The sequence below is a fragment of the Empidonax traillii genome, unplaced genomic scaffold (genome assembly GCF_003031625.1).
Source record: "Empidonax traillii isolate 1590-97213 ecotype Southwest subspecies unplaced genomic scaffold, ASM303162v1 scaffold575:size619451, whole genome shotgun sequence".
Classification (NCBI taxonomy): Eukaryota; Metazoa; Chordata; class Aves; order Passeriformes; family Tyrannidae; genus Empidonax; species Empidonax traillii.
Genome location: NW_020955768.1, coordinates 330,079 through 346,067, shown reverse-complemented (window position 1 = coordinate 346,067; position 15,989 = coordinate 330,079). Strand labels below are relative to the sequence as shown.

Sequence of the window (15,989 nt, the reverse complement as noted above, 5' to 3'; positions counted from 1 at the left end):
TTCTCTGCTTATTTCTGGCCTTGTTTTCCCTGACAGATCTCAAAACTCGTAACATTCAGTTCTCCCCTGGGCTGTCAGGGCGATGCTTGTCCTTGTGTCAAGGCAAAACAGAGGAAGAAGAAACACTGAGGCAGAAAAAACCACCTTCAGTACTTGAAGGCTGTGTTATTTATTCCAACATCTTATGTAGTTTTATCAAACCATCTTTAACACAAAACATGTCTCCTAAAAGAGAGAATGGTGTGAGATCCTACCAGAGATCATCTCAGCTAACAGCTTGCAAAGTTAAGCCTGAATTTCAACAGTCAAACCAGCGAATTGTTTCTCCCCTCCCCTTAACAACATCTTAAAACGCTGAAACCCAAAGGAAAAGATGCCTGTGGCTGGTGCTGCAGGGTCTCCACGTGGGGCTCATCCCCACAGAGCTGTGCTTTGGTCCTTTCCCGATGCTAAGCAGCAGCAGCACAGGTGAGTGGTGTTGACATGAGGGGCTGGTCAGGTCCCTTCCCCACTGCCCACCCTGACAGGGGCCACATGGACAGTCCAGAGGCCAGGCCAGATCTAAGATGCAGATGAAGGTGAGGCTTAGAAAAACCAATGAACTAAACTTCTACTCTATGGAAACAGAATAAATAATAGTCTAAATTTGCAAAGGGGGAAGGTACCTTGGACAGGAGAGTCTGATGTGTCTATTATTACTGAAACTGTTTTCCCCCTAAGGGAAAATCGCAGCTAAGGCATCTTGAGAATGGCTCATGTCACTACAACCATGGCAGTGTTGCTCTAAATCGTTAGGGATGGGGGCAGAAGTCTTTTGGAGGTGCCAGTCCTTGCACACAGCATCTTGTGGCTCTCTACAGAAACACGGCTGCAGCAGAGGCGTTTGACAGACAACCTGCTGCTCCAGGGTGGCTTTTGTCCGCAGATTCAATAGCAAATTCTGGTCTGATGTTCACATCAAGGCCTTCCTCCTGCCCATCCCACCCCCTGTTCGCTCTCATGGGGAGGGGCTGCTTTCTTGCCCCTTTGGTCTTGCTCCGGGGTCGTTGTCAGAAGAAGAGGCATCTCTTTGGCTTTCTGCGAAAGGGAGGATTGGGAAGAAAGCAAAGTGACTCCTTACTGAGGGCACAGGCCGCCAGGAACTCCCACATTTCATTCTCATTGCCACCTGAAGACCCACTGCTCCCCTGCTGTGGCCAGATTCTCTCCAGCCCGTGCCAGGAGCTGGGCTGGCTGGTGCCTGTGGCAGCTCACCTGCTCCCTGGACAGCGAGGTCGCCGAGGTCCTCGGTCAGCTTGCGCATGCTGATGGTGGTGGCATCGCACTGGATGTCGTGGACAGCGTTCCTGCGGCCCGCCCGGTCGCAGGAGATGAAGTCGGTGTAGGTGCTGGACTCTACCTCCATTGCATCTCTGTTCACCTGCAAAACACTGGAGGAAACACGGCTGTGAGGACAGGGGTGCTCGAGTCATGGCTCCCTCTGGGTCAGGCCACTCTAAGGGGTTGAATTACAGCAGGAAAAAACAGTGCCTGTAGCTCTGCTCTGGTCCCTCTGTCAGCAGCTCCTGACATCTCAGATATCAACCCCCTCATGTGGGGAGACCCACCGTGCTGGGTGGCCCACCGTGCCAAGGATCCATCCCAGCTGCCTTACTGGCCCTCGTTCTACCTCCCCACTGCAAACACCGGGGCAGACAAGGCGTTTGTGTCTCGTTTGAGTTTCCAGCCTTCTCCTTTAGGCCCACGGGGTTATTTGCAGCAGCTTTTCCCTTCAAAAAAAAAAAAAAAAAAAAAAAAAAAAAAAAAAAAAAAAAAAAAAAAAAAAAAAAAAAAAAAAAAAAAAAAAAAAAAAAAAAAAGCATTACAGAGAAAAGACCTCCTTCCTCCTCAAAAACGCTCCAGGAGCTTTGAACAGAAGCCAAGTTTGGCTCACTGCAGGGGGGAAGGGGTGCTGATCCAACCTGAATTTGTAATGGGAAATGATGGAACCCGTGGGAATAGCTGGAGGAACAGGGGAGCATTTTATAGGGACGGGGCTTTGGAGCAGTACCGGCCTCCACTGGGTGTCGGATGTCACTCAAGAAGTGTTGGGCTGGCCTGCTGGGAGATAAGCACTTTAACATGTGAAAACCAGCCCTTCTGTGAGACAGTTGGATCCCTCCACTCCAGACTTGCGCCTGTGCCAAGGGCACAGCACAAAGAAAGGCTCGGAGCGGCCACTTGTCACACGCGAGCTGCGCTGTGAGCCAGCTCCCAGCTCAGCCTGATGAATCCTTAAGTTGCTGATTTTTCCCTTCAGCCCAGGGTTTCCCTTGGCAGCGTTTGCACAGCACACAGAGTGCAGGGGCCGAAGCAGCTCGAGGTGTCCTGTCTCCTGGGCACAGAGCTGGCGAGCACACGCTGCCCTGGCACGGGAAACCTGCAGCTCCCAGTTCCTGCTCCTGCATACTCCGTTTGGCACTTTTTTTGTTTTTTTTGTGTGGAAGTTAGAGATTAATTGTTGTCTTATCTGCGATACTGCTCACTGTAAAATACGCCTCTAGCTCTGCTGATGCTGCCAGTGCTCGGAGCAGGTCCTGATTAGAAACGCTCGTGTGCAGTGAAAACAAAGTCACGCACGTTTAATGCACATTCACTCGCTCTTGTGCCTTGGGGTTAATGACCCGGAGAAGTTTGCTCAGCTTCCTGTACAAATCCTGCTTAATACTGATTTTCCTACCAGGGAAATCTGCTGGCAGACCAGCAGACTGGACAGGAATCGCACTCCTCTGTCTAATCCCCGATGTTACGGCAGCAGGAAGGAGATGTGGTAGATGGGATGAAAGAGGTGAAATCTCCCCATTCCTGAGCTGAGCAGGGTGCAGTAACCACAAACCTGCAGAAACCCAGTACGCCTTGGTAGCCCCAGGGACTCTTCTCTCGGTGCTGATGCCAGATCAGGGAGTGCTGGCACCGGCTCACAGGTGGGATGTGGGGCTCAGCCTACCCAGACCTCCCAGGAGATCCTGCTTCCCCAAATCCAGCAAATTCTTGCAAACACCCATCTCCTCCAAGGGCTTGGCATCCATCTAGCCCCCGTTAAATGAGCACTGGGAAAAGCTGCATCCTTTGTCCCAGGAAGAGATCCCAGCTGGTTTTCCTCATCTCCCCTCCTTCTGTCCCTGGCGTGCCCTTGCTGGGACAAGGCACACGCTCTGGATGCAACAGGCTGGATGAGCTCAACGAGCCTCTTCCCCAGGACAGGCGGAGCATCCATCATTCCCAGACATCATTCCTTACAGCTCATCAGAGCCAGGAGGCTGCTGACCTTCTGCAGCTGCCAGAGATGTCACAGGGGCTTGGGAGGCTTCTCTAGGAGCGATCCTCAGTCCATCTCCAACCAGTGAGGCCAGCCCAGAGATGCTCCAGAGCCCTCCTGCCCTTGTCCTGGGGGCTGGACCACCTGGTTTCCAGGATGGACTGCCCGAAGTGGGGACAGGAGCCAGCCCCTGGGATGCAGCATTTTTCCAGTGTCTCTTGATGTATCTGCCAACAGCGCCGTGCCAAGCATCACTCAGTGCCCCATCCCACGGGAAGGGGATGGGGATCCTGACCGAAAATAGAAGGCACCAAGAGCGCAGGGCTGGGCGGCCGGGAGATGGCGCGTGTGATTTATTTATTGCCGTGGCTGGGAGGGTTCCTGCCTTCGGCTCTCCATGCAAGGAGCTGGAGACGGGCGGGTTTATAAACAAAGCTTTCCAAATTGTTCCAAATTGTGCAATTCCTTCGGGATTTTCGAGGTGGGCGGCTCTTGAAAGCCTTGCAGGCTGAGCCCTCCACACTGGCAGAGAGACTGCAGCCTCTTTCTCCAGGAATCTGTTGGACTGAGAGGGTGATGGGAGCAGTTGCCTCAATTTTTGATAGAAAAACCTGATTTTTCAACGAGCATTTCCACATCTCCAGGTATGTGCAAAACAGTTCCATGGGGCTGTACTCAGTGAGAGCTTGTAGCATCTGCCAGGGGCAGTTGTATCCATTTAGAATGCGGATGCTAAGAAATTAAAGGGTTAAATGTTCCTTCTGCCTTTGGGTAGAATAAACTGGGACATTTCTTTTGGGTCAGCTCCATGTCCTATTCAGTCCCACTGACGAGCCTGCATTTCAATCCCTGTTGCCTGCTTGCAGCACAGATCCCTGGACTACAGCAAACAGTTACTGCAAATAACATAAAGAGTGGCAGAGAAATGACCCGGAAAGGCCTGGCAGGTTACCCTGAGCACAGGCCCTGCAGAGCCAACACGAGCCCTGACACCCCAGCCAGTGGCCAGGGCTGATCCTCAGGGCTGATCCTCGGGACTGGATGGATGCTGCAGTCACACTCAGCTCTGACTCCATCTTCAAGGAAACCCTTCACACAGTATTGCATCTGTCCCTTGTCTAGGTTAAACTTTTAATGGCTAGGAAGGGCTATTTCTGGATGCTGGCTATCTGCAGGCTGGGCTGAACTCAGATGCTGCCCCAACAGCTGCTTTGTGCCCCCTCTCTGCTGGCAGGAGCCCAGCACAGCCCCACCTCTGGGTGCTGCAGCCCAGCTGTGGCCCCACACTGTCCACTGCATTAGGGACCCAGAGCTGTAGGTTTTGGTTGGGGACGGCCCCCTCATCCCACAGCCCAGCCCAGGACACGCTCTCCCACCTGCCTGGTGGAAATGTAACACTCTCTTGGCCATGAAGCCAAGTGAAACCCATGCTTCTGGGGTGAAATTCCAAATTCCTGCTGGGGAACAGGGACGTGACCCCATCTGCTCGTGCATCACATCCCACTTCTCTGCCCTTCCTTGCCAACCTGCAGGGAGCAAGGCACGAAGCGGGGCGGTGGCCTCGGGGCGCTCAGCATCGTGCAGTGCCCCTTGCCCTTCCATCCCAGGGTACAGGCACTATTATTAGACCTCTCCTGCTGGGGCCGGATCCATAACAACAGCAAAACACACTCAACAGCCCTGCTGGGCTTTTAAAATATTTACAGAGCAAGATGGTTTACTGAAGAGGGGGGCCTGGTAGAGCTCAGAGACGGGAGCACCGGGATTTCTGTGCTCCCTGCGGGTTTGCTGTGAGGTTTCCTGCTGGGAGAGTCGGATCCAGCGAGCAGAATAAAATATCCCGCAGGACTGAAGCCAGTACTTGAGGTCAGGGGGTTTCCACCAACTGTCTGACAACCTCCAGCTGGAATTTCAGCAAATTTTCCACTGGGATCTTGTCTGGGAACATGAGTGAGGGGCTGAACATCAAAGAAGAGGGGTTCTGTAACAGTGTTACCGGGGTATTTTTAGACCTGTGATCGTGCCTAAAGGCCTCATTATGTCTCATGACCCCTCACTAGAGCTTAGATCCACAGCCAGAAGCTGAGCTGAAGATGCAGCTTGGGATGAAGATGCTGCTGTTGGGAGCCCAGCCTGGCAGCGGCTGCACGAGCAACAAGCGTTGGTAAGGCTGGTGACAGCCTGGTGTGTGCCAGGCACATCTGCTGGGCCTGTGTTCTCCAAAACGTGGTGGGGCTGGGTCTTATTGGCCATAATTGACGTGCTCCAAACTGCTGAGCCCCGAGTTTCCTGGCTGGGTGAGAAACAGGCAGGAGCAAGGCAGCAGCCTCACATCCCACGATGGAAGTGTGTGTCCACCTCACGTGCTGAGCAGCTTCCAGGGAAGAACAGCATGGAAAAGCCTCACCACACTTCACTGAGGAAGAAATGTCAAAGTGGGCATGGCACACTGGTATTTTTGGAAGGCTTTTGCTGTGGTATTTGGTGTAATAACTCTGCACCCTCTGGCTCTTACACTGAGTACAATAAATTCAGCCAGGACAGACATCACAGCTGCTCCAGCCACTGCAGTGCTTTTGCAGGAACAGAGCTCCTAGCATTCCCTAGGACTTGGTGGAAAACTGTAATTCCTACAGGAGGAGAGCAGATACAGCTGAGGCTCAGCCTGCAGCAGGCAGCACCCCTCTGCCAGTCCCCATGGCATCTGCTCCAAGAATCCCCTGCCACGGGAAGAATCGCGGTTGGCCTCAGCAGGTGGGGTTTGATGGAGCCCTCAGCTCCTCCCTTCCCCTAAGCACCAAGCCTCGACGCAGCTTAAGCCTCTTCTGCAGCCTCTCGATAAGTTGATTAATGGAAATAATTGGTCTCTCTGTGCATCTGGAGACAGTTGCCGTGACAGCAGTTGTATTTTTGTTTTGTTCCCAGGTCGAGCTCGTTTTTCACATCCCTCAGCTTCGAGGTGCTAATAAATCAGGGCACTGGTTCTCCCCCACCTCCAGGAGACACATGTCCCTCTGAGGGATGGGTGGCAGAGGGGATGAGGCACATTCAGCCCTGGCAGGCCTTAGAACGTGGCAGGCTGGTGACTTCCTTGCTGCCTGTTTCTCTTGAATTCCTGGTCCAGGGATGCTCAACCCCAGCACAACACCCATCCCTGCCCCCCCAACACTCTGCAGGCTTCCTTGGGCAAGGAGAAGTCAAATAAACACAGAGGAGGTGCAGCTGGGGCTATTTTCTAGCACAGCTGCCCTTGTCACATGTAAGAGGAAGGCCTTGATGGTGTATCTCTGTTCCTGGGTTGAGGAGGACCTCTCTACAGGACAGAGGTAAGCAAGGATGAGTCCTTATTTTTATGCCTAGCAGGAAAAAGAGCTATTTAGTCCAGGTCCTCTTTGTGATGTGAGGAGCTGAGCTCTGCTGCTGTGTGAAAGCAGTGGCTGGGAAGGGGAGCACAGTTGGAAGAGGTGTTGTGAGGGCTGGAACTGCGCAGGTTTGGCTGCTGATGGTTGAGGGGGCTCTGCTTAGCACAGGGAGTGTGAAGCTGAGAGCCACCTGCCTCGGCTGAGACTTGCACAGTCCCGTGGGAATTTGCATCCAGCATCCAAAGAGTCCTCCTGACTCAGTGCTGCTGTAAAGGGCTGAGTGAAAACCTGTGAAGCCTCCTGAGGTGAGAGAGCCCTGGCAGCTCCCAGTGGTGCCTAAAAATAACTGGGGCACCTCTTAAGAGTGTCAGTGTAGAATGAGGCTGATTAGCAAAACCAGGCTTAGCTCTGCTCCCTGGAGCTGGCTGCCTGTCTGTCTGCTCCTGCAGAGAACAAAGCCACCAGTGGACCCCCCACGCCAGGGCAGGTGGGGGGAAGGTGGGAGTGGGGGAGATCTGTCTTTGGGGGCTGTGAGAAGGGTTGGGTGGCTGGGACGGTGCTGTTGGTACTTGACATGCAGCAGGAAAGGGAAGTGTCAGAGTTCAGAGCAGGCTGGCAGTTTGAGGTGGCTGAGCTAAGCCCTTTCAGGTGGTTCCATGGCTCCTGCAAACCGCTGGAATCAGGAGCCCCTTTGGCTACGCTACCTTGCTGGGACTCCTACCAGGGCAGGGAAAGCTCTGCAGAAACCTTCACAGAAGATTTCTGTGATGGATGGAGAATTTCTGTAGAGCTGTGCCAGGCGACAGCAGCTTCTGATCCTTCCTGCAGGCAGGGTAAATCTCTCTCTGTGTAAGTCCCCAGGGATATGAGCTGAAGTGGTGCTCGAAATGTGCCTGTAACATTACACTGGGGATGCTCAGTGATCACTGCCACTTACAGTCTCAGGAAAGGGAAATCTCCTAATGAAATGAATTGTCAGCTGTTTGATGGTCACTGAAATGCACTGTAGGACACGGGGTGTCTCTGCACCAAAGAGTCCCGAGATCCTGGACTGCAGATCTCAAACAATACAGCCCTGGCAGCCCCCTGCAAGGCAGAGCTCAGCGCAGGAACAAGAGAAAGCAGTGACATGATCCGAGGACAGAGCACATCCAGGAGTGAAACCACAGAGAGGATCTGCCATCTACGCAGGAGCCACAAAAGGTGAAGCTCTGGGGGTTCCCTGGATCCTGCTGGACTGGCTCTCTCCAGTGCAGGGCAGGGTTTGCTCCCCACGTCCCCACTGCTGGCAGGGAGAGGCTGTGCAGCATGGCTGGCACTGGGGCCTGCCTTGGAGCCGGTGCAGGAACACGGCTTGGGACAAGGACACGGCTGGGAAGCGGAAATAACAGAGCAGGAAAGTCATTGCAGCAGAATTGTTGATATTTCTTTCCTCTCGGCAGCCTCCTGGCACTTAGTAATTCAGAATACAGAGGGAGGTCAAGTGACTGATACAGGAAGGAAAAAACCCATTTCTGTTTGTAATATCTCCCTGTGAGGAAAAACTTTATCAGTCCAGAGTGTGAATCCCTACCTGATTCAGTTGACTTTCCTTCTGGACATGACTTCAAACAAGCTTCATGCACAGCAGGACAACAGCTTCTGGGGAAGAAAAAAAAGAGGAAAAAAAATTAAGAAAACCTTATCTGTGCTTGTTTTGGGAAGCACAAAGCTCAGCTGCTCTTTCCACTGTCTGTGACCAGAACAGCAGAGGGGTTGGCAGGCTCAGGTGGAGCCTGTGGGATGAAGTGTAAGCAAAGTCCAGCTGGGGCTGCACAAAGAAAGGCTCTTTGGTTTTGCTTCCCCTTCCCCTGCCCTCCCACAGGTGCTGGGGAGAACTGAGGTCTCCTGACCTGCACTGTGGTGACCCAGCAGCTGCCTCCAGGGTATAAATGGATCTCTGCTTGCAGCTCTGCTGCCCTTTTAAGAAGTGAAACTTCCATACTGGCTTCTCCAAGGTGAAAAGGGAAGTTTGATCTGATCGTTCTGGTCGCCTCGCTGGGTCTGTGTCCAGCTCCTCGTGTCTCTGCTGTTTGTGCACAGATGAGCCTCCTCCTGCTGTCCCCAAGCACTGCCCAAAGACATTTCCTCTGTGGCCTCAACATCTGTGGGTGCCTTGCAATCCCTTGACCTGCAGAGCCCAGCCAACAAGACACTTGCTTATTTTAGCAGCTGTTTCAGCTTTCTGAGTTTTTTGGAACATTATGGGCTGTTTTTTTTTTCCCTTTGTCCCAGGGACAAATATTAGCAGAATAGGAACCAAGAGGTGAACCATTTAACCATATAAGCAGTAGCTCATCTAGCAGTTCATCTGTCTGGGCCGCCTGGGTTGAGTACCACTGTGACTGGAACTATTTCTCATCCTTTTCCAAACTGGGACAGATCCACAGCCTTCCTCTTTGTTTTTCTGACCCACTTTCAAAACTTTGTAGTTGGAGCCGACTACTTGCTGGCTCTGGCCCTGCTTCAAGGACAGGGCACTTGCTGCTTCTGTGTGTCAGTTTGCCCATCTGTTAAACTGAGTTATTAATACTCCCTCCCCCCCCGTTAGATGCTTCAAATATCTCAAAGCACTTTCAGATCTGCAGATGACAGGCCTACAGGAGTGGAAAATGCTAATTATGATCATGACAGCAGCTAAACAAAGACACAGGGATTTAACAATATGCTTTTGTGAGTGTTTACCTCATTTATAGCAAAGTGCTTACTGGAAACACTGGACCGGAAAAGGAACAGTATTCCCACAACTCTGGGAATATGCATCGCCCTTTTGGGGCACCAAGCAGGCAAACAAAAGCAGGAAAAGGAAGAAAGCCAGCTTTGGAAAGGCACAAGTCTTTATTTTCCTCCTTTGCCTTCCTGCCTCGCTCTGGCTCGTGTGTTCCACAGCCCAAACAGTTAAAAACTCCAGCACTTCAGGAGCGTTGCAAAATATCTCGATACTCGTGGCCCTCTGCCAAGGGAGGCTTAAAGCAAATTGGAGCCACCATGCTCTGAAGTACAAGTCACCACTGAGCAGCTTTGTTCCTCGTGGGACACGGTGGGAACCCCCCATTTTCTCTCTCGAAAAAAAGCTGATTTTGGAGACCGAAAATCATTAGCAACTGGTACTGGCTTTCCAACCCTGCAGTCCTGGCACTTTCTCCCCCACAGCCCTTACTTGGGCATCTGGAGTCTGCAAGGTTTTTTTGAGCCCCTTGCTCCACCTACAGAGGCTTGTCCTCTTCTGGCTCATCTGCTCCTGCTGCTCCCTGGGCAATGGGCAGAGCTGCAAAGGCCAGGCAATATCCCACACAGGGAGTGGGGAGATTTAATGGTGCTGGGGTGGGTTAATGCCTGCAGCGCAACTAAGGATGGGCTGAAGTGACTTGCCAAGGAGCACTGCATTTTCTAATCTAGTCCTGTAGCCCATCAAGGTACAGTGGATTATTTTGGGGCCCCAGTGGAAATGTTCATTGGATAGTTAAACATCCATAGCCATCAGGAATTAATTACAAGGGCATTGGCACAGAATTATAGAATCATTTAGGTTGGGAAAGATCCTTAAGGTCCTGAAGTCCAACCACTAACCTGACCCTGCCAAGTCCACCACTGAGCCACATCTGCAAGTGCCACGTCCACATGTCTCTTTAATATCTCCAGGAATACTGACTCCACCACTTCCCTGGGCAACCTGGTAAGTGTTTGACAACCCTGCCAGTGAAGAAGTTTTTCCTAATATCCGACCTAAACCTCCCCTAGTGCAACTTGAGGCCATTTCCTCTTGCCTTATCCAAACTAGATCCAATGCCTGTGGTTTAGATTTTCTCCGTGTTGGCCAGCTGTTACCCAAAAAGAACAAACACGTGCAACAACCTTGGTCCTCTCAGCATTGCTTCAAAATGAATGTATGCTCCAAAAAAAAACCAAAAAGAAACAAACCAAAACAACCCAAACCATGCCCCAGAATGTTTTTTTGGCTGAATTCAGCATTATTCTACACAACAGCTGTTACAGTGCTGCTTTGATCCAGAGAGGAAATCCTTTCTGGTTTCAAGCAAGGTGATGGCAGTGGAGTGAAGGTTATTCTCGTGTCTCTTGGCTGCTGGGTAAACAACAGGCTGCATAAATGGCTAATCAGAACAGGAGCCTGGTCCTCCCAGAGCAGCCAGCCTGCCTCATTTAGTGCCCTGTCTCCAGCAGCAGCTGGCATCCTTGGCTTCAGAGGTACAAGAAAACCTCTAATTGTAATGGAATGTTTTTCCTAAGTCACTAATGACTCTGAACCAGGAGGTGTTATGATCCTTAAAATGCAATATCCTCTTAATCATACCCAGGGTTGTTTTGTTACCGAGATAACTACCTGGTACCCATAAAAATGCCTTCAGAGCTCTCTGTTCCACTGATATCTCACGGCAATGAGCACCACAGATTAATTACACTTAGTGGAAACAGTCATTCCAGTAAAGTTGATGACGCTCTGGTGGGGATATGTTTGGATTATTACATCACTGCAAGTATCAACAGAAATGGCATTTCGGCGCCCGCCGGGGAGTTCCCGAGGCAGCAGCTTGGGACCAGCAACGTGCCTGCAAGAGAGCTGGTGTGGAGGAGCTGTGCAAAGGGAAGGGGAGTGCTTGGGAACTCACTGTGGAAACCAGAGATGAGTGGACTAAAGTACATTTTCCTCCAGACTCGAGGGCAGGGACAGCTCTGAAATGGGGCACGGGCAGCTCATAGTCCAACTGCTGCTCTTCCTGCTCATGCTACAGGTACCAGCCGAGACCTGGAGCGGTGTCTCAACCTCCCTAACTGCCATCAAGAGGAACTTGGGACAAAGGCCACAGAACACCTGAACCCTCCCTTCTCACAGGCAGCTGCTGGCAAGCCTGGGGAGCAGCATCCCTTATGACTTGGCTTTTTCTAGTCATGAGCTAAAGACAACCACAAACATCGGGCTTTTTTCCCCTCTCTAAAGCGGGTGCTGTGATGGAAAATTTGTTTTCTGGATCAGCCCATGTAAACAGCTTTGGTCTGTGGAGAAACAAATGGAATGTGAAGATGGGAGAGACCAGAACAGGTTGACATAGAGAGGCAAACAAAAAGCTGGGCTGAAGCTTCTGCTGTTCCTTATGGATTTGTAGGTTCATCCCCAATTCTGGCCCAGACCTGTGTGAGATCACAGATCTGTGATTTGTGTGAGGCCCCTGTAGAATAGTAATGATGCTGGTGTTTGGGTGCCCAGACAGGCTGGAAGCATTAATGCACAACAGTGTGCTGCAGGAACTGGCTCTGAAATGTGGAAGATCAGGAAATGTCAGCTCCATGGTTATTTTGGGTGGCAAGTTTGTGTGCCTGTGGGTATTCCTCTGAGTGGGCTCAAAAGCAGATGTACTTTGGAACAAGAGGATAAAGGGGAAAAGCAAAACTCCGTGTTCCAGCTCACCCTGTGCCTGTACACAGCCTCAGAATTGCCCACCTGGGTACAGAAGATGCACAGCTATGAACGTTCCTGGTTTTCATCTCTTCGTGACCCAGCTGCCCAGGCTGGAAGCCCAAGCACTGCAGTGAATGGTCTCTGGTTCTCTGAGGCTTATGAGTCTGCACTATCTGGAAAGTGTCCCCAAAACTGATGGCATGGGGGACATCCACGTGGAACTGCCTGAAGGACTCAGTGCTCTCTCTTCTGTGCCCGAGGCATATTAAGCACTACTGGTATATCCACGTTTGTAAATGGCCATTTGACCTGTAGCTGCACTATAAATGAACCCAGCCACAGAGGATCTCTTCACGCATCCTTCTTTCCCCAACACCCTCCCTCACGAGAGCTGGGAGGTGACAGTTTCTCAGCTGGGTGCCCACACGCTAGCACGGTGGCTCTTTCCACCCACGAGTCTCCAAAGCCAGGCACTGTCCCCCAGTAACCAAGCCAGGCACGCTGAGAAAGCAGCCCAGAGCTTGAGGGGCTGCCACCATCTGAGGGGCTCTGCCACCTGGCCAAGCTATCCCCGCTTCATCCCCTCGCCCTCTCGCTGCTGCAGCATCCCCGCTGCAGCTGCCTCTTGCTCACTGACCCCAGCACGTCCTGGTTTGAGTCACCAGCCCATCCACCCGGGGCACTGCCTCTGGGTTCACAGCTATACTTGGGATCTTGTTCTGCTGAACCATTTACCCCTTCCAAGCAGAGGGAAATTTCCCAAACGCGCTTTTGGGGCCGAGGCATCAACACGCATGTGAAAGCCCCCCACAGCTGCCGAGGGGAATCCAGAGAGAGCAGAGAAATGCACACAGCTCCGAGGTGGAGGAATTCGCGAAGCCTCCTGAGAATACCACCGCACAGCCGTTCTTTTTTTATCCCGACTCTCTGCCTTTTTTAAAACGTTCGCTTTGGAAAGCTGGATGCCAGCGAGTCTCCCAGCCCGCTTCTGCTGCCCGCGGTTCGGAGGGGAGCCCCGGGCAGCCCCCACGGCTCCCGACAGCCCGAGGGATGGATTCCCACCCCGGCCCCGCACAGACGGCACCCCGGGTGCCTGTCCCACAGCCCGGCATCCATTCCCGGGCAAGCGCCGAGCCACCCCGATGCTCTGAGGGATTCCCTCCGGCAAATCGCTCAGAATAAACGGACGCGCGTTAGAAACGAGGCCAGAAATCCCCACGGGCGTCACTGATCCACTGGTCCTTCGTGATTTCCAGCCACCCGAGGCTGCTCTCCCTGCTGCCGCGCTCTTTCCCCGGCGGAACAGCCGCCACCTCTCCCTGCCATCAGCCCGCACTCGGCTTCTCCCACCACCACGGAGAAAAAACACCGGGACGCAGAGCTGGTTTTTAGCCCACGGTCTGCGGGCAGCAAAACCCTCTCTGTTCGCGGCTGGCTGGCTAAAAAAAGTTAAGCGTGTCTCCCAACAAGCCCGTGGCGTGGCCGTGGCTCCCGCGGCGTGGCAGGGGCACAGCCCCTCGCCCACCCCAGGCAGGTGTCCTGGCCACCCACCCCGCCAGCCCCTCGCACCCGCACAGCCCCACTTACAGCCGCCCCGGCCCCCGCTGCTCCTGGGATCCCGAATTCCGCGCTCCCGGGAGGATTCCCGGCTGGATAACACCCTCCCGCCGTCCCTGCCCGCGCTGGAGAGCAGCCAAGCCGGCCGGGGGAGCCGCCGCCGCTTTCAGACTTGCAGTTTCCTTCTGCCGGGAGCTGCTAAATGAAGTTGCACTTGTGGGGCCAAGGGGCGTGTTCTCCTCTCCTCGAGTCAGTCCCTGCCCGCTGTAATCCAATGCTCTGCCCGATGATGTCAAGCAGCTCCCGCTCGGCTCCTACCTTTACAGTCGGCGGGAGGGATCCGTTTCCTTTTCACAGGGATCTTTGTTTAGCTTCGGCTTGTAACCCCATCCCCCGGCAGCTGCGGGTGCCCGAGCATCCTCCCTTCGATGCTCAGCGCTGTGGTTTTTGCTGCCGGGCGCTCCCTCGTGCCTGCCTGCCTGCTGTTCCTCCCGGGTGTCTCAGGCACATTGCTGGGATGCGTGTCCCAGATGGATCCTACTCCATCAGGGCCTGGCCAAAGATGCCATCACACACTGTGCGGCCTGAGCTGTCCTACCAGGTGTAGCACCGGGTAAATGCCTCCCATGAAAAATATGGCTTTGTGTGGTTTTGGAATACTTTTTGCTCCACTGATTCCCACGGGGTAAAATCCAAGAGCACTTCAGCTCATGTGCCAGCCCTGGGTGCCAGCCTTATTTGGGTGTGAAATTCAGAGCTGGTGACAGCACCTGGATTTGAGGAGAAGGGGTTATGAGCGAGGCAGTACCACGTATCAAGCATGTACACCTTTGTATCCACCCTGCTGTGTGAAGCACAGCCTGGAAGCTCTCAAAGAGCTTGGGGCCCCTGCAGAAGAAGAGGAAATTTTGGCTGTTCTTGGCATCCCAGGGAGCCAGAAACATCCCTCTGGTTGGCATCACCTCCCTGTGTCACATCAGCCTTGGAGCCCCCGTGGAGTGACCGAAGCCGAGCGATCAAGGTGGTTGCAGTTGTGCCCAGCCCTGCCGGGGTGGTGGGAAGGGACGTGAGATCAGGAGTGCACAGGGCTGCCTCCTCCTGCCTGAACGCCCAGACTGCAACAGCTCATTAGTGCTAATTGCTTCGCTGACAGAGTGAAAGATTTGCTCCATGCCTGCTGTAAGGACACAGCCTTGTGAGGGGGAGAAGTGGCACAACTCGACTGGGGAGCACAAAAGGTGTTTGCCAAGGAATGGTTCCCATCCCCACTCGAGCTGGGCGAGCTTTTGTTTCGGGTTGCATGCAAAGCGAGCAGTGTGAGCCAGGAGAACTTGACTTGCCCAACCTGCCGTCTCTCTGAGCACCAGGCAGATGCAGAAGAGGCATCTCTGCCATCCTGCAGCTCTGCCATGATAGATGGCACCCAGAGCCACTCAGTGCCAGGTGAGGAGCACCAGCCTTTCCTCTCGCCCCAGCACCAGCTGTGCAGCCAGACCTTCTCCACCTCTGCTGCCATCACCACCTCCAGCCAGAGTCTGTTTGTGCGTGCCCAAAACCACGCTGAAAGATACCCACAGCCCTTCCATGGCTCACAGGAAGAGATAAAAACACCAGCAGCAGCAGCAAGCAGTGCAGGAAACACCCTGATGACAATACTGATGCTCGGAGGAAGGGGAATGGAGCTCAGCAGAGCAAAACATACCCATGCTCAGAGCATCCCCAAACCGACCTCGTGTAACCTCCTGGTTCAAATCAGTTTTAGTTCAAAACCAGTCCCAAGGAGCCCATTTGATTTCCTGAGATGTATCACCTGGCAGAACTCATCTCTCTCCAGGGGTTTTGAGTCACATGTTGTGCTACTCACTCGAAAGTAGCATTAAGGGATTCACCACAGTGCCCTGCTGGTCTTCATGAGATGCCAGGGAGGGAGGAGGGCTCTGCTGCTCTGTGCCAAGGGACAGCCCAGCCTCAGGAGAGTGCTGTGCTGGCCTGGCCAAGGCTGCAGTTTTCCCTTTACTCCAGCTCACATTTGGAAGCAATCCAGAAGGTTACAGCTCGGACTATGGGGTTTGGAGGCCGAGTCTGGTAAGGATACAAGCACTACACCAGCTCCCCAGGCTTTGCTTGGGTAGCCTGTGACCAGCACCCTTCCAGCACAGGCAACACAGAACAATGGCAACAACCAAGCCCTTTGGAAAGCCAGGAGCACGGAATATCTACTCCTAAAGTAAGGTTTGTCTTGTCTTAAACCTCCCAGTGTGGTCCTGCAAACAAACCCCTCAAAGCATCCACCAAGGAGTCCATCCTTTTCAGCACA

At 53.2% G+C, this 15,989-nt stretch overlaps 2 protein-coding genes across 2 annotated transcripts in view; one reads left to right on the top strand and one right to left on the bottom strand.

Moving 5' to 3' along the window:
* Positions 1–126: 126 nt before the first annotated feature.
* Positions 127–11,060, bottom strand: PKIG (cAMP-dependent protein kinase inhibitor gamma). The gene is made up of 4 exons (XM_027898061.1): positions 11,042–11,060; positions 8,234–8,301; positions 1,255–1,430; positions 127–1,077 (listed from the first exon to the last, which is right to left on the bottom strand). Exons 3-4 carry the CDS (start codon positions 1,403–1,405, stop codon positions 998–1,000), a joined length of 231 nt encoding a protein of 76 aa, XP_027753862.1. The 5' UTR covers positions 1,406–1,430; positions 8,234–8,301; positions 11,042–11,060; the 3' UTR covers positions 127–997.
* A 3,010-nt stretch (positions 11,061–14,070) lies between these two features.
* The window catches only part of SERINC3 (serine incorporator 3), a 22,309-nt gene continuing 20,390 nt past the window's right edge, over positions 14,071–15,989 (top strand). The window contains exon 1 of the mRNA XM_027898053.1: positions 14,071–14,078. The gene's annotated coding sequence lies outside the window, so the exon portion shown is untranslated. The remainder of the gene's footprint in view (positions 14,079–15,989) is intronic.

Excerpts from the sequence above, each read along its gene's own strand:
- PKIG (XM_027898061.1), bottom strand. The coding sequence starts at position 1,405 with ATGGAGGTAGAGTCCAGCACCTACACCGACTTCATCTCCTGCGACCGG. Across the intron at positions 1,078-1,254 it reads CCTCGCTGTCCAGGGAGCAG|AAAGCCAAAGAGATGCCTCT; the intron begins GTGAGCTGCCAC and ends TCCCTTTCGCAG.